This window comes from Leptonotus elevatus, chromosome 6 (genome assembly GCF_054856555.1).
Source record: "Leptonotus elevatus isolate MCC_2025b chromosome 6, RoL_Lele_1.0, whole genome shotgun sequence".
In the NCBI taxonomy this organism is placed as follows: Eukaryota; Metazoa; Chordata; class Actinopteri; order Syngnathiformes; family Syngnathidae; genus Leptonotus; species Leptonotus elevatus.
Genome location: NC_141244.1, coordinates 8,557,676 through 8,575,318, shown reverse-complemented (window position 1 = coordinate 8,575,318; position 17,643 = coordinate 8,557,676). Strand labels below are relative to the sequence as shown.

Sequence of the window (17,643 nt, the reverse complement as noted above, 5' to 3'; positions counted from 1 at the left end):
AATGTTGTTATCTACATTGCATTTGAAATCTCCTCTCTTTTAATTGTTCTTGTGCTGAATGACTAAGGAGACACATGATATGTAAACAGTCAACATAACTAGTTTCTATTTGTGTGTGGCAACAGTGCAAGCTTCAGGACAATGCCTAATTAGCCGTTGTTAGATGTTTGTTGTTGACATCGACCACATGCATAAAGATTTGTAATGCCTCGGGATAATTGGTCACGATAATCTTTGATAGACGTCTGATAAATGGGCCTTTGCTGACTTAGGGAATCAGTCTTTATAACCTAATATGTATGTGCCCTGTTTTAGCTGTGTGTCGACTGTCAAACAAGTGGGAAGCTCTCCCCTTAACTGTGGCCATAGTCAGAGGATAATCATGCAGACAAACCAAAGGGGAGAAGGGAAGGGCGAGACATTTCCATCTCCCTCCTCAGGAGTCCCAGTGACCTACATACTCTTATATTTGGATGACATTGGGTGGATCCTGTCCTTTTCCTGAACCAATAATGGGGAATCGAGTCTGTGCTAGCTGCAAGAAAGTTATTATTATAAGATACAAATGATCCTCTTTATCAATCAACAGATTATTTTATGCAACTACCTTTAATATCATCCTCAAGATGTCATCCATTAGGCTCTCATTACTTTTATTGTGAAGCTATAGAGTATACTTTCTGCCTGTTTCAACTGACTTCGAAGCTAACATGATTCAAACTATAAATTGTCATACAGTGTCTGAACTGAGATCATAGTCCATAACATTTTGCTCATTCAGCTCAATGAACTATGTTGAACTATTAACATACAGTATACGTGCAATCAAATGCAGTGAATCTACTTTAGATGCTCATCTTATTGGCAGATCATTTTACATGAGGCGCTAATCTTCTTGCCTACATTCCTATCCTCACTTCATTTATGTTAATTGTGATGTCTGGCCATAGGGGAGTTTGACTACAGTAAGGCTTGAAACTACTTATTGAATCTTATCTCTTATTTGTTATGCAACTATCTGCCTGCCGCTTGTCTTGGCCAGGACTCACTGTGAAAAGAGTTCTTGTAACCTTTATTTAACCAGGAAGCGCCCCATTCCTGGTTAAATAAAGGTTAAATTATAAAAAATAAAAAATAAAATAAAATTGATTATAACCACAACTGTTAGTTCTGCTTTCACAGTCTAAGAAGTGTTATTATAAGGTGTTACCTAATGTGACTACACAAAAGGGACAAGAAACATATCCCAGTTGGATACAGTGCAGTTGCACACGAATGTATTGTTAACATAGCGAAAATCTAGCAGTTTCACTCAAAACTGGGTATTATTATTATTATTATTATTATTATTATTATTATTAATATAATTATTATTCAATCGTGACGAAACAGTGATGATGATTTTATTATACCCAAGGCATATTTAATAGCTCCTATTCCAATTATGCATTTCAAAAATTCAGGACTGCATATTAATAAATGCTTTTCATCAGAAAGTTTTTCAAAGTGTCAGAATTACACATCTCAGCGGAAAATAAACCATTTGCCTCATTGATGAAATGTCAGTTGTAAATTGCTGCCGTTTCTTGTCAAAAGTGTTTTAGGTATGATGCCACGCATTACAAATGTCCGTCTGTCTTCCCATTATGTATGACATGAATCAGCGTGAAAGTGACAGGGTCAAACATGATCCTTCATGAAGAAAAATTAAAAACTCTTTAATGCACTTCTTGTTTAATTCACTTTGCATGACATACACACATCTTGAAGTAACAATGTTGCAAAACCACAATTTCACATTTGACTCTTCCTAAAATGACATCTTTTACAGTTTACTTCAGATTTAATTAACAAGTAGGTGGAGGCTGGAATACATATACTGCATAAGACCAAAAACGACCACAGCATTCTCTGTCTTTTTCATGTCATGTTTTTTTGTCAAATACTGCTTGTATACATGGTGGGATGTTATACTCAGACTCCACTAGATTTGCTGTTATTTCCACTGAGAACTGACACAAGGATTATTGCACGCAGCTACAGAGAGGCATAGGTAGGGTTGCTAAATTCAAAGTTGGATACTTTCCATGGAAATATATGTGCATTTTGAACAGATCACTAGAATAAACTGGAAATTAGGGTATGTGTTCAATTTACTTCAAATGAATGTATTTGTTGTTTTTATAAATACACGTAATGTAATTTTAATATATTAAAACCACCTATAAAGGTATATTTTTCTATTCATGCTTATGAGAAAACAGCATGCCTATATTTATTATGCATACAGTAAGTAAATGTATTGATGTCATCACCTTCCTAAAATAATATCTTTAGTCATGGGATGTTACTTAAATCATCCAATCAAGTTGCAGGCAAACCTTTAAACAACCTCAATTAACAGATCACACAGTTCTACCCCTGAAATGAAATTATTCAAAAATATAACATTCAGTACTTGGTGGGGAAAAAGTAGACTTGTTTTAGAAAGGTGTCAATGCATCTACTTATAAAGTATGATCCAATGTTACACAATGTTAGATGTTTTTAGTCACCATTTACATAATTTTATAAATTAAATTTTTTTTTGTACTTTACGCTTTGTGCGTCTGATGCAACAAAGCTATTTCTAAAAAAAAAAAAAAAAAAAAGTTCATAAATAATTAAAAACCTCAACGAAGTGTACAAAATGATTGTTTGCAATGCAGTTGTTTAATATGTTGTTTTTTCCTCATAAGGTTGCTGGTGAGCTGAGCTGATTCCAGCTGGCTTCAGACTAGCCAATGACAAGGCACATAATGTATAGACAAATGATTGACACTTGTATTCACACCTATGGATCACATTAAAATTTTAATTTAATCTACCCTGCCCTCCATGTTTTTGGAATGTGGAAGCCAGAGTACCCGGATAAAAGCCACACAAGCGCACGGAGAGCATGCAAACTCCACACACACAAACTGAAGCAGAGATTTAAACCCAGAACCTGCTTACTACCCCTTGATCACCATCCTGCCTTCATTTCATATCGCTCTTTATTTTATTTTATTTATTTTTCTACATTTGGGCTGCGGGAACAAAGCAATTTCCCATAACGGACTGATAAATAAAACATCAAAAACAAGATTGCTTAAAAGGAACCCCGAATGTAATGGCAAGTTTGCTCTATATTATTTATTTGGTTGCTACTAACATAACTATGAGATTAATTTTTTCAAAAAATCCTTTCCAGTTTAATACATTTAGTAGAAACTTTATTTCGCAAGGCCTTCAGTGCGTAGTGACGTAAGAATAGCGGCTGGCTCTCTTCCGAGCAATGTAAAACGTCTATAAAGATAGCAAGGTAAGCCTCCGAAGTGTTCCTAAAGGGACGATCAAAACTCATTAAAATGTATTAAACTGGAAAGGATTTTTAAAAAGATGAATCTTATAGTTTTGCTAGTAACAACCAAATATATAGAGCAAACTTGTCATCACAGTCGAGGTTACTTTTAAAATTCCTTATTTTTGAATTACCTCAAATTTCCAGTTCATTCCTATTACTTCTGATTAGAGTTGCAAAACGCATACAACTTCCCATGGAAAGTGTATTTCCCCACATGATAGACGTTAATAGGCCTTTGACGCCAGATGCCTCCTCACGCAGGCACCCAAAGAACCACCTTCAGTGTATTGACTCATTCAGACTGTGCTCACTGGGTGAACTCCGGCTCATGTTTGACAAGCTGGCCATAAGAGACTTGACTTTGTGCGCATAATAGTTCCTCAGGTTGACCGAGGGCACCTCTTTGATGCCTTCGTCGAAGTCGCAGCTTCGCATTGCGATCTCCAGCTGTTTTTGTCTCTTGTAAAACAGGGAGAATTTGTTAAAAATGAGCGTAATCGGAAGCACTACTACTAAGATCCCCGCTAGGATGCAGGCCGAGGCTGTCAGCTTGCCCGCTATAGACAAGGGCACCACATCCCCGTAACCCACAGTGGTCATGCTGACCGTGGCCCACCACCAACACGCCGGGATGGTGGACAAGTCCTCACTGTCTTCATTCTCAACCGTGTAGGCCATGACAGAGAAGAAAGAGACGCCGACGGCGAGATAGAGAAGCAGTAGGCCAACCTCCTTGTAGCTGTTTCTCAAGGTGGCCCCAAGAGAGCGCAGCCCGGTCGAGTGGCGCGCCAGCTTCAGGATACGGAAAATCCTCATCAGCCTCAACACTTGAGCGACGCGGCCCAGGTTAGCCAGCGCCGGGCTGCTCTCCACCACCAGGTTGATGACCAGCGTCAAGTAGAAGGGAAGTATGGACACCAAGTCGATCAGGTTCAACGGGTGCTCGAAGAAGTGCACAAGGTCCGGGGCCACGGCGAACCTGGCCACCAGCTCCAGCGTGAACCAGGCGATGCCTAAATGTTCCACGATCTCAAAGCGGGCGTCCTCTGTGGGCTCCCCCTCGGCATCCACGAGGCTGAACTCGCTCATGCTGTTCATGCACATCGTGGCGATGGAGCCGAGCACCACCAGGATGGAGAAGACGCTGATGACGCGGCTGGCCACCGAGTAGCCCGGGTTGTCCAGCATCAACCAAACGCGCCTGCGGCTGCTCCCGAGCGGCTGCTTGTCAAATTTAGTGGCGTCATTGTAAAACTCCAACAGCTCGTCAAATGACGACGTGGTGCTTCCTTCGTCGCTCCTGTCCTCCCACTCCTCCCGGTCCTGGTCCATTTTCCTACAGTGGTAGGCGCCGCTGCAGCAGGAGTCGAGAAAGAACTCGTTAATGCCCCAGTACTCGATCTCCTGGCTGAAGGAGAAGATGCACAGCTCGGCCATGACGTGCAGCCGGCCCGTGTTGTAAAAATTCAACACGTAGGGGAAAAGTGTGGGATTCCTGTCGAAGTAAAACTCTTTTTCTGCATCGTCGTAGTCGTCGCACAGCTCCAGTATGGACTCCTTGGACCGGCACTGGAGAAGACGCGCCAGCCGTGTCTCCGGAAACCGAGACAGCGTGTCTGTGTGGAGACGCTTCTTGAAGCCACCCACGTTGATGCGGATAGCGGCATTGTCCTCGGCGGGAACCCTGCCGCCAGGTTCCCTAAGGGCCTGACCCGTCATATCTGAGCACACACACAAAGACAAATCAAAGAAAAAAGCCTCAATAGAAACACTGATGTAGATGAACTAATTGCAGGCTTGCGCTTTTTTTAATTGACTGTCTTCGCCTTACGGTACACTCACATGCTCCCCTCACATGAATTAGAAACAAACACGCAAACAAAGAACTTACTGCAACTGGGTCACCAAATCCCCGCCGATGATTCCATTGATGGCATCCTGGCAATTTGTGGCCAAGTTGTCTCCCCTAGAATGCACAAATTGGCGTGTATCTCTTGGAAGACTGCAAGCGCGTCTCAGTGACGTTGATTGGGATGAACTCCTCCAAAGGGAGTGATGCCGAATGTGGAGATGCAGTCATACAAAAATAACTGATACTCCTCTCTCAAATATACAAGAATATAGTCCGCTGTGTTTGCAGAATCACAGCCACGGATGAGTCTGGACTATGAGCGCAGAGAGGCAGACACACGCCCTGACAACTGCTTTTGTTTGAACAGGGGGATTCCTCTCTCTGGCTTACTCTATTCCTCCCCCTCTCTCTTTTCCCTCTCTCTCTCTCTCTCTCTCACTCCAACATCTCTCCTCTCGCTCTCTTTCTCTCGCCCTCTCCCTCTCTCTCTCTCCAACATCTCTCTTCTATCTGTTGCTGCGCAGCAACACGTAGCTCTCCCACTGCACCGCCCACCTCTCTCAGCTGATTTCAACATCACGATGATGAGCGGACAACGGCTTTTTTAAGAGGACTCACCATTGACCAGGTAGTACAAACGGACATTATCATGAAACAATAAAAGCAAGCAGAGAGAGCAGACCACCTTATCTGTCACATGCAATGGTCCGAGTCAAAAGATCAAGGTGGGAAACTTGTAGCCTGAGAGCCGTAAATGGCATTTCTGACAACAAATACAGACATAGGGCTTTAATTCGAACAATAATCTTAATATGCCACATTTAGGCATTTAGTTTATGTCGGCAAAGCAGAAGTGCTCACCAACACAGATTTTGACATTTGTTTACAATATTTGAGAGAAATATACTATTTGTGTACATGGGGAGAAAAAAAAGGTTGCAGTGTGGTTTTTTTTGTCCTAGCCATGGAACACTGAACCAGTTATACGCAGCGTTTTAGAGGGTGGATAGGAGTTCAACTAAACAGTTGGATGGATCAGCTAGCATCCAGTTGGGTCCTCAACCAGACCCTTTACACAGGTATTTGCCGTTTCCCAGCTACAGTTGTGGCTGGGGTGCACCAAGACGGTCATCCAGCAGAAAAAAACGCCAAATGTATAATGTGACCTTAGCCCAAACGGTCTACATGTGATTTGTGCACTTGGTGAATTTGTTCCACCGTCATGCGGAGGGTAGTACTCCTGGATTATGACCTGTACGACCGAGTCAGAGTTTGGACTGCATTGCTGGCTGTAAGTTTTATTCATTTCCAGTGAGGGTTGAACTTTGTCACCAATTCGCTTTAAAATCTTTCTTGATAGATTTTCTGATGCTGTCTGGTTTGGTGGCCTCAGTATTGCGCCTCGGCTTTTTGCAGATGATGTGCTCGTGATGGCCTCATCGAGCTGCGATCTTCAACTTTTGTCGGGGAGGTTCACAGCTGGGTGTGGAGCCGAATCTGAGGCAAAGGTCCTCAGTTCGAAAAGGGAGTGCTCTCTCCAGGTTAGGGTAGAGAACCTACACAAAGTCGAGGTGTTTTTATTATGGGGTCTTGAAAGAAAAAAAAAAAGACTGATACAATTGACCAAAAAAGGCTTCCTCCACAGGAGGAGGGTGAGAAGCTTGCCAGATCAGGTTGATTGATGGATAAAGAAATTGTAGGTTAAAACGCATGACAAACAAGGAATGTTGTGCATACAAACAAACAAGCGCACTTTACCGTGTCAGTGATAACAAAAACTCTTTCATAGATGTAATTAGAGTTATAGTCTCATGAAACACAAATAACAGAATGTCTTCTGGGAATTCCATAGAGTATAAAAATATATTGTATTAAAGGTCACTGTGTAGAAGCGTCACAGCAAGCATTCTGAACTTCGCTCAGTGGTGTGTCACTGCTAATAACAAGTGTGGATAAGATGTTGAGTCATTTAAAAGTACATAATATTGGGTCGCATAACTATTCTATAATATGTTTTACGCACCCACGGTGCCCTCGCTGTCAGATAACTTAAGTCTTTGCAGGGGACCCAAAATATGCAGTTAGGTTAAAATATATTTGTACACTGACACATATTTGGGTTTTTACATGTTTAATGAAACATTACATATAGTTGAATAATGGACATGGACATAAAGTGCAGAGTCTCAGCAGTCATTTGAGGGTGACCACATGAAAAAATACAATTTGGATCAAGGGTTTAATTTAAGCTACTTAACATGTGCCGCCGTGTTTTTAAAAGGGACCAAAAGTAATTGGACAATTGACTCGAAGATGGACAATTGACTCGAAGACAATTTCATGGGCAGGTTCGAGCAATTCATTTGTTACAGTATGTTAAGCATACAAAAGGCCTGGACTTGCTTTGAGGTGTGATTTTTATGTTTGGAAAATTTGGTTGTGAAGACAATGAGCTTGCCATGCAAATGAAACAAACCATCGATAAGATGTACAAACAGAAGGAAAAAAAACATCTGTCAGATTGCTATAATATTAGAAGTGGCAAAATCTATAGTTTGGTACATCCTGATACAGACAGAAAGCTATGGTGAATGCAAATAGACCTAGATATACATGGATTAATTGCATTAATTGGGATGATTGCAGAATCCTTTCCATAGTGAAGGGAAACCCCTTCACAACAGCTAGCCGAGTTCAAAACAAGTCGTCGACGTGTCATTCCATAAAGTCTACCATAAAGAGAAGGCTACAGGGAGTACATACAGAAGATTCAATGCACGATGCAAAGATTCATACTTCTCAAGAACAAAGAGGCTAAATTGGACTTGTGGCTAGTGACTAGCGGAGATGCTGGAGCCTATCTCAGCTGGCTTCGGGCAGTAGGCGGCGTATACCCTGAACTGGTTGCCAGCCAATTATTTATAATAATATAATTATAATTATATAATAATAATAATAATAATAATATTATTAATACTAATAAGAAGTATTACTATTATTAATAACAATAATAATAATAATAATACAATAATATACAAATGGGGGGGGGGGGGGGGCAAGCATATAGTTCTAGAGATGAAACCAAGCTCAACCTCTATCAAATGATGGCAAGAAAAAAGTATGAAGAAGGCATGGTACATGATCAAAAGCTTACCACACCATCAGTAAAAGTTGGCAGAGGCAGTGATGGCTTGGGCATGCATGGCTGCCAGTGGCACTGGGTGATCACAAATGATGTGACAGAAGCAGCCAGAGATTAATTCAGAGGTGTTCAGAGAAAGACTGTCCAAATCCAGCAAAATGCAGCCAAATTGATTGGGCGGTGTTTCATAATACTGATGAACAATGACCAAAGGCAATACAGATATAGGAGCAGCCAAGTAACAATAAATAAAAATGGGAATCCTTGTTAGTCTTTTTCTTTGGGCATATTGTCACGTGTGTTACGTGGACAATCGGGTGCACGTATGCTGTAACCAGGAAGAGAAGAGCGCTCTATAGAAGCCCTACTAAACGACTGGCCCACATATAGCTGACCCAAGACAAAATTTTAAGCCCAATGGTCCATTATGTCATACACAGACAAGACAATACCAGTCCCTATTATTACTGTGATATGGTGATATTATGAATACCTACCGTGACAACCCTGTGATCAACCCTTTTCATACAGAATTTCCACATTCGACCTGTATGACTCTTTAAACACAGCAAGACACCATCTGGTTTTTATCACTTCAGGGATGATACCAGCATCGATGTCATCAGGTAAAATATATGACCTGTGACAAAGCTGTGACCTTGTAAAACAGCCATTATTGATAAGACACAGATGGGTATGTTCCTCGTGTCTCAACATGATTGAAGGAAATGATGGAAGTAGCAGACGAATCTGCCCTCAAGGAAAGCTTTGGGAGATGCTGGTCAGATCACAAGCATAATTCAGCTTCAACAGAAACTAGGCATGGTCGTAAGGTCAGAAGGAAGATATTATATTGTCTTGGAAATACAAAACACACACATGCTAAAATGTGTTGCTAATCCTTTTTGTCCACTTCTCTTTATTTCATGTCTTGCCAAATATGAAAATATATTAAATTAATAACATGAATGGTCTCATCTGTAGACCATTCTATACAATATTACCAAGGAAGGTCTCAGGTTTGAATTCAGCCTCAGGCCTTTCAAAATCAGATGGGATTGGCTCCAGTCATTTCTAAGAATGTATAGCGGTGGTATAGAACATGGATGGATGTGATTCAAGAAGCAACATGATGCTATTATGCTATTGCGAGCCTCTTGAGAATCACCTTATCCTCTCAATGACAGTTTGGAGGTATTTGCCAGCTCAACAACAGCCTTGAAACCACACGCAACCACAATGTTGGAGCATAGCAGATTTTCTCTATTAATCCTCTTCAGTCATGGGATTCATCTGTGGTTGTGTGGGAATGTTTCTTATTAAGTGCTCGGGGATCATCATCCTCTCAAAGCGTTTACCTCAGGTTCTGTATGATGCTGATTATCGTTGTGTACTGTATATCCCATCGCTGTGCATGCATGCGGCCTAATCCCATGCAGGCCCCAACACATCTTTACTGTTGCATTTATGATTTAATTCTTAAATGAAAATTGAGATTATTTAAATTGTGTTTTCCCTCTGACTGCAAGTTCTGACAGCACACACAAAGCGGAAAATTGACTATACTATTGCCTCAAACGTGTACAGACTGCTGTATCGAAAATTCTCTTATCCACCAAATTAAGTGCCAATTTTGAAATCATTCATTCTGACAAAATCTATATCGATTCAAGTGTGTGAATGAAATGTCTTAGCAGGTTTTCAGTCATCGTCAACAATAAAAAATACAATCAAAAGCATAATAGGCTATACAACTTTAGTGAGGCCTGAGATTGAATCGGACTCCACGTGACTATTTCTCTGAACACGCCCCCCATGGCAAGAAAGTAGCGGCGCCGCGTTAATGGACTACAATGACGAAGGATAAAACTAGCGTTTCTTTCCACCCAAGAGCATTGGCAGTCACTCTGATGAAAAGGACATGATATACATGTGCCAGGTGGACAGGTTGGATTGCCAATGAAGTGTCAGGAGTGCTTTTTTCTTTTTTCTTTTTTCAACCCGGCGATGCTGCTATTATTACCCCCCGGAGAGTTCTTTCAAATCTAACCGATGTCATTTCCTTGCTAAAGCGTGGCATTTGCCGTTTACTCAAAGTGGCGGGCCGTTTTCTATGCTGCCAAAATGGCCGCGCTAACGCCCATTTTGGGACGTGTGACGTCAACGTCCGGATGGCTATTGGCAATTGAAGTTCCCGTGAATCAAAGAGAAAATTCTAATTTAAAAATGAACAAAATTAATGTATTAGTTGTTATATAGTATTGAATTTTTTTTTAATGAGATTCAAAAATGTATCCCTAAATGATCTGAACTTTGTAAACCCAAAGTATAACATGCCTTGCTGATGTGTGGTTCTTCTTCAGGCCAAAAACTATTTGATGACTGAAATACAATCTGGTTGCAGCCAAGTACAGCACTCAATTGTTACAAGACGTAATCATCAATTTTCATCAATCAATCGATTAATGCTATGTTACTATGCCCATTACTACCCCTGACAGTTGAACAGTAGATGGACAGAGTAAAAACGTGAATCCAACTCTCACATACACATTCTGTAATGTCATTCATTATTACTGAATGTCATAAATTGAAATGCATGGAACTGACAGAAAAATAGTTAGCAACAGCAGCATATTTTTTTCCTCAACCATTTACAAATTTCATTGGTTGTCACGTCGGTTGTGACATCATGCTCCTGCTCAATGTCGTTTTCTTCGCTTGACGGGAGAAGAGCTAACGTTGAAAGAATGGAATTTGTTTCTTCAGTAAGCACCTCTCTCAGGTCTTCATCATACAGTGGTAAAACGGTGCTTGGGGACTGGTCAGGAAATGGTAAAGACGGGCTAGGTAAGAAAGGAGTAAAGAACGGCGAAAGTGGGCAGATTTCTTCCACTGCGACATGCGTGATGGTCTTAAGCAGTTCTGGTTGAAAGCTAGGAAGGTTATTTGCTAGGTCATCCAACGGAAAGGCCTGTCTCACTTTATCCTTGATAGACAGGACCAAGTTGTCTCTCATCAAGTTGGAGAAGTTGATATGGATCTGCATGCAATACGGTAGGGAGATAAAATCCAGGACAGCCTGTGTCACCCCGACGGCCATTTTGCTGAGGTACAGGGATGGCATGCTAAATGGGGTTTTGGGAGGAGATAACCAGAAGCCCTGCAGGACTTTTGGAAGCACCTCTACCACTATGTCATACAAGGTGAGGAGCTTGGTGTCGGTAGCCTCCTGCTGCTTCAAGTTCCCAGCAAACCGCTGAGCTTTGCTGATGATCCCAGGATGTCTGCAAGTGATCGTCATCAAATTATATATTATTATGCTTGCTAAATGCTGCAACATAGACATCACAAATAATGTACTTGAGCTAACAATATTGGGGAACAATTTGGGGCGAAAAAAAATGTTGAGTTCGATTTTTATGATGGTTTAATAAAATTGGCACGCTGATTCCAAAATGAGTCCGTTTTTCTAGCATGTCAAGTTACAGCTTACCCTCCAGATAAGCATAAATCCATATGCTGTAGTAAGACTGTAGTAAGATGAGCTGTAAAAAGACTGTAGTAAGAAGAACTGATTATACGATTGGACTCCTCTACAGCTATGTGGCAGCTTGTATGTTTTTTTTTTAGCATGTCAGGGTTTTTTTTTTTACCACAGCTTACCCTCCGGATAAGCATCATTCCATTTGCTGTAGTAAGACTGTAGTAAGATGAGCTGTAAAAAGACCGTAGTAAGAAGTGCTGATTATACGATTGGACTCATCTACTGCTATGTGGCAACTTGTTTGTGTGGTCACATTTTAGTGCAGTAAGAGAAGTGTGTGCAGCTCCCAGTAGGTCAGTACTATCAATATCTACAAACAGAAAGTAGTAGTAGGAATAAAGAGGTACAGTAGTAGCCATATATTTTGTAAAAACATAAGTGTTAGGCATGCCTGTTTCTTTCATAATTCTATGTATGTCAATATTTGACCATTTTTATAGAACCAGCACAACTCAATAAAAAAAAAAAGTGTGCCCCAGTCTAATGAATGTGAATCATGAAACACTCACTTTAACTGGGGAGGGACCGTTTCAGGAGAGTCAAGGAGTCTCCTGGCTTCCAACTCAATGTCTCTCATTTTCATGCTGGTGTTCACTTCAAATGCCTGACATAAGAACAAGTTGCAAAAAGAAGATTGCAAAATTAACCAAACGTTATGCTACTGACTCCCAATGTTTTCAAGATAATAATCTTACCAGTTTGGCATAAGCCTCAAAACATTCTTCCACTTCAAACTCCCAGAGCCTGCAAAAGCAAGGAAAATGTTTGAAAAGAATCTGATTGAGTTTAGGTACCATGAAACTTGTGTTTCCAGTGACTTACTTTATTCTGAGAGATTTGTTGGTCTCTTCCACCAGAAGTTCAGTCATTGCTTCAGTAGTTACCTCAAATGGAATGAAGTTATGCTGCTGTAGTCTCAAAAGTTCTGCCAATAATCCAATCTCATAAAGAAAAACAGTCATCTGAAGTATTAAAGATGACTTGTAACTCAATTGTATGTAATATTAGAATTGGGTCTTACCTGAATCATGTAAGAGTGGAAGTTCCAGCAAGTTTTTACAGCATTTCTATATGCGGGAGTGTCAAAAAACATCTATAAAGTAAGGTTAAAAAGATATCATGTTTTGTTTCATTTTTAAATAAATTTTGTGTGGGGGGTTTAATGTCAAATGGCAGTGGACAAAGGCAAACAGGTTCATGAACGTTCAGTTTGGATTTTTATATGTTTTGAATACATTTACTTTTGTTTCATCTCGGCACAGGCACTCAGTATCGTGAATTGTGATTCACATATGTCAGATTTACATTTCACAGTCATGTTTTGCTTTCATTTCATTGTTGATGGCTCTGACAACATGATGAAGATCAATCTTTGAGTAGCACTCAAGAGATATACCTTGTAAGAGAACATTATAATCATTCTTAGTGATGAAACGTAGGGAGACCGGGGCTAGTTGTATCACGAGTAAGTTGTCACATTGCAATTTTCTTCTCCACCAGAGGATGCAATCAAAAAGTGGAATACTAGTTTTCTTCATATAAATGGTCAGGGGTTGTGTCCTGTCTAAGAAGAGAATAGCACATTGGGAGCTGAGATGAGTGCCAGTTATCTGTTTTGCACAACCCAAAGTAAAAAAAAATCTGCATCACATGTTTTGAAATAGGCGTCCTACATAGACAAATTCTAGCAGCAAATCATGTGAACTCGTTAGAGGAGAGATTCAGGCATCGTGTCCTGCCTCAGTCACTGCTCTGTTTTAAGCTAACTTTAGACTAGAGCAAGTATTTGCCAACATGGTAGTTTGGGGCAACTTGTCTCATTCATTTTGGGGTTTGTTGTCTCATATGCAAAGAATGGGCCAATGAAAAATGCACCTTTGGCAACTCGGTTTACATATACCAGAATTGCCCTTTCAGATAATGAGTCTGAAGAATGAGGAAATTTGTTTTGTTTCATTGTTTAAAATGTGATTTTCCAGTCGTTGTTGGAACTACAGTATGCCCACGTCAGAAGTGGTTTAAGTTTCATGATGAACCATCCATTAACTGAAGTGCCTTCTTTTTTTTTTTTTTTTCAATTTATTCTAACATTTCCAGTTTAAGGGAAGCAAAACAGGCATTTGAGGCTGAGAGCTATGACCTACATACCAGCAGTTCCTAAGGAGTTTAATCTATTTCATAATATTTTATGTTAAAGTTTGCTCAATGACTATGGTAAATTTTCAACATCAATGATAAACAATTTCTCTGACTGTAAAAACAAAACAAAAATAACAAAATAAACCGGAGAAAATTTTTAATTTTGTCCTTATTTTATTAGTTGCAAAATCCAGTGTAACATCTTACCCCATATAGTGTGACAACTTACCCATTGGTGGGGCAACATGTCACATTTTCACTCCCTCTATTTAATGGCAAATGACATGAATACAAAAAAATATACCTAAGACTTTCAAGGTCTTTCATCTGGTATACATTTTGTTTATATATGATGTATTGATTTCAAGAAATTGATAAAAGTATAAAAAGTGATACAACTAGCACTGGTCTCCCCTACATGTAGCACTTCTCCCAGACTTACTGGTACAAACCATATGCCACATATTGTGGCAATTTTGCCCTAGAGACAGTAAATAACGTGAAAACGTCACAGAGAACTCAATGTATTCAAGCTAGACAAGCTTAGCGAACAAAGATGGCCATCAGTGGCTTCACTTCTCGTTACAGTGAGGAAGCAGTTAGTCCATTCTTATATAAGTTTGTGATGTGGACATGGGGTAGTTAGTAGAAGGTGAGGGGAACTGCTGCTTGGAATTACTTGATCCTAACACACTCACAATGAGAGCAAAACATTGTGTGTGTTTTTGTTTTTTAAACATCTGATTATGTTTCAGACAGTAATGGACAATTTCAATATGCATCCAGGAACTGGTGAGGGACAAGGTTGGAGAACTTGTGGACGTGTGGTCTTTCTGAGCATGACCTCCAACAATCCCTGAAGTGGGTGGGATGACAGTTTGCTTGCTTGTCTGTAATTTCCCTAAAAATTGCCCTCAGCCTAGAAATTCCAGGAGAAACCTTCTTCTTCTTTTAGCTTTTCTCTTCAGGGGTTGCCACAGCGAATCAGTTGCCTCCATCTAACCCTGTCCTCTGCATCCTCTGCTCTCACACCAACTACCTTCATGTCCTCTTTAACTACATCCCTAAACCTCCTCTTTGGTCTTCCTCTAGACCTTCTGCCTGGCATTTGGAAACTCAGCATCCTTCTGCCAATATACGCACTATCTCTCCTCTGGACATGTCCAAACCATCTCAGTCTGACTTTATCTCCAGAGCCTCTAACATGTGCTGTCCCTCTGATGTACTCATTCCTGATTCTATCCATCCTGGTCATTCCCAAAGACAACCTCAGCATCTACCACCTCCAGCTCTGCCTCCTGTCTTTTCCTCAGTGGCACTGTCTCCAGACCAAACAACATCACTGGTCTCACCACAGTTTTATAAACCTTCCCTTTCATTTTAGCTGAAAATCTATCACACATCACGCCTGACACTTTCCTCCACCCGTTCCAGCCTGCCTGCACACGCTTCATCACTTCTTTTCCACACTCTCCATTGCTCTGGACTGTTGACCCTAAATACTTCAACTCCTCCACCTTCTTGGTCTCTTCTCCCTGTAACCTCACAAAATTCCAGAAGAACCCCTCAAGAGGAAATAACCAGGTTAAACCAGGCATAGTTTAGTCTGTTGCCACCACCTGGAAAAGTGCCATATGAATAGAGAAACATGTCTAGAGTCCAGTACAAACTGAGCAACATACCATAATGGGTCGATAGACGCCTATGCTTCCATCAATAAAATCCATTGTTATTTTTCTGCCATATGGCCCAAAGACCCAAGGAAGGTTAAAAATACCTTACTTTATCGTCTAATGTAGATTTTATTAGTCGCCAAAGGCACTTAATCATAAAGACTTGCTTCATGATTGTTACATCACCATTCCTCATGACATCACACTCTCACTGTATTCCTCACTTGTGGGGTCTTGTGTGATGAGCACGGGTACATCATGAAAAGTATGTCATTATTACAAAGCATTATACTTTTACATGATTTTGTGTCTGACCAGGCTATAGCGCATTCTAAAAATGCAACTGAATTTTTGTTTTCAGTGCACTTGTTAAAAATCTATCTTGAACCAATGATGATTTATTGTAGGTCTGAGTCCAGATGCTCCCTCTGCTTTTATGTTTCCAACTGCTTTGCTATATTTCATCTTCGTTCTATTGTTCTTTTAATCTTGTAAAGTGTGTAAAGTAAAATTTGTTGTAAAGTACTACTTTATGCAGTATATGTGTGATTTGACGGTTGGTTACTTAAATTGGGTTTATTAATTATTATTAATTATTAACTCATACAACACAATAATCAAGTGAAGAGAAATAATAATGCATGTACTGTGTGCCTTTCACAGTGTCCTGAACACACAGGAGTGGTTTAGTATCAGAGGATGGTGCAGAGAAAGATTAGGAGGAGATAAAGATGTCAGATAGAAGAGGAGAGAAAATGAAGTTTTCCTCTCCTTCAAAATCAGAGGCGTAGGCTCGACAAAGAGTGCGTAGGAGTCTTTTTGTGGCGACTACATTTGCTGCTCCAGTTTTTCTCAACTAAAACCCTCACTGCTTACCTTGCTTGCTTTTTTCAACTAACACATTATTCAGCATCTGTTGTCACTATCTTTTAATCGCTGTTTTATCGATGGTTCCACTCGAGTCTCTTCCTCATTTACCCTTCAACATTGTTCAGTCAGGAAGGTTTTTGAATATTATAATATATGATAATATAACGCCCAAATGCATGATAAAATCTGCCACTCAAAGCTCACCTTCCGGTTTATAACCCTGCAGTGTCTTGAGAGATTATTAGAAACTTTAACTAAAAAAAGCATAATGTGTTTGGTCATGTAAAGTTTGACAATTCAAATGAACTATCTTTTCCTTTATTGTCCCTCTTCCCTTTCACGCCACAGCAGTCCCATCAGGTAGCTGTTGATTATTTCAGCAAAGGGAGCTGGCATACTCAAAACAGCACAATGAATACAAAAAAATATTAGATGCCGCAAATTCATATTGACTTCAAAGGGTAGCCATTGTAACAAAGGATTACAACTACAAGTACACCTTATGGGAGCAAAATATGATATTCAACTATAGGTAGGCTTATGATCTGCCCATAATACATAATGTGTTTTCCGGTTGCAGGCTATAGGGAGCTGTTATTGTTGACATTAAAGCATAAATCTGCCAGAGGTGAACCAGTGTTCCTCATAAATAAAGCAGCAGCATCACTCAGTGAGTTCATATGAAAGGGTGCTCCGTATTTTCTCATTTTATCTCTTTGACCAGAGAGCGGACCTGCAGCTGGACCCATACAGAGCAGCCACGTTTTGGCTTCATGTGCGACGCTTGTTTAGACGAGCCTTTCTCTTTCCCCCTTTCAGCTGCAGATGAGCTTCCCAAAAGGGATTCAGACACTGAAACACCTGTTGACTGTAGGTGAAAACATGAGAAGCCCATTTAAAGATATCACCTGGCTTTTTGTAGTCTTATTGTAAGAAGCACTGAAAATGCATCACAATTAAACTGATGTTTTTAGCATTCCCTTATTTACTTTTTATATGAACATGTGAGATGTGTACAAAAAATATTTTCAAAGG

General features: G+C 40.2%; 2 protein-coding genes across 4 annotated transcripts; both read right to left on the bottom strand.

The window, feature by feature from the left end:
• Window positions 1-1,793: 1,793 nt before the first annotated feature.
• kcns2 (potassium voltage-gated channel modifier subfamily S member 2) lies at window positions 1,794-5,754 on the bottom strand. Its single transcript, XM_086078208.1, has 2 exons — window positions 5,277-5,754; window positions 1,794-5,106 (listed from the first exon to the last, which is right to left on the bottom strand). Exon 2 carries the CDS (start codon window positions 5,102-5,104, stop codon window positions 3,665-3,667), a length of 1,440 nt encoding a protein of 479 aa, XP_085934334.1. The 5' UTR covers window positions 5,105-5,106; window positions 5,277-5,754; the 3' UTR covers window positions 1,794-3,664.
• A 5,174-nt stretch (window positions 5,755-10,928) lies between these two features.
• LOC147171941 (uncharacterized) lies at window positions 10,929-15,853 on the bottom strand. 3 transcript variants are annotated; one of them, XM_086079036.1, is made up of 6 exons: window positions 15,748-15,853; window positions 12,948-12,993; window positions 12,749-12,867; window positions 12,622-12,670; window positions 12,436-12,530; window positions 10,929-11,666 (listed from the first exon to the last, which is right to left on the bottom strand). In XM_086079036.1, exons 2-6 carry the CDS (start codon window positions 12,954-12,956, stop codon window positions 11,000-11,002), a joined length of 939 nt encoding a protein of 312 aa, XP_085935162.1. In that variant the 5' UTR covers window positions 12,957-12,993; window positions 15,748-15,853; the 3' UTR covers window positions 10,929-10,999. The 3 variants fall into 3 exon arrangements, with proteins under 3 accessions (XP_085935162.1, XP_085935161.1, XP_085935163.1); XM_086079035.1 differs by having other exon boundaries at window positions 12,948-13,019; window positions 15,748-15,837; XM_086079037.1 differs by having other exon boundaries at window positions 12,749-12,851; window positions 12,948-13,019; window positions 15,748-15,824.
• Between the last annotated feature and the right edge of the window lie 1,790 nt (window positions 15,854-17,643).

Bases quoted from the DNA above. Each gene is read 5' to 3' on its own strand.
- kcns2 (XM_086078208.1), bottom strand. From the start codon at position 5,104: ATGACGGGTCAGGCCCTTAGGGAACCTGGCGGCAGGGTTCCCGCCGAG.
- LOC147171941 (XM_086079035.1), bottom strand. From the start codon at position 15,792: ATGGATTTTATTGATGGAAGCATAGGCGTCTATCGACCCATTATG. The intron at 12,868-12,947 runs GTAAGACCCAAT...TTTCTTTATGAG, and splicing joins TCCACTCTTACATGATTCAG to ATTGGATTATTGGCAGAACT. The intron at 12,531-12,621 runs GTAAGATTATTA...TTCTTATGTCAG, and splicing joins TTGAGGCTTATGCCAAACTG to GCATTTGAAGTGAACACCAG.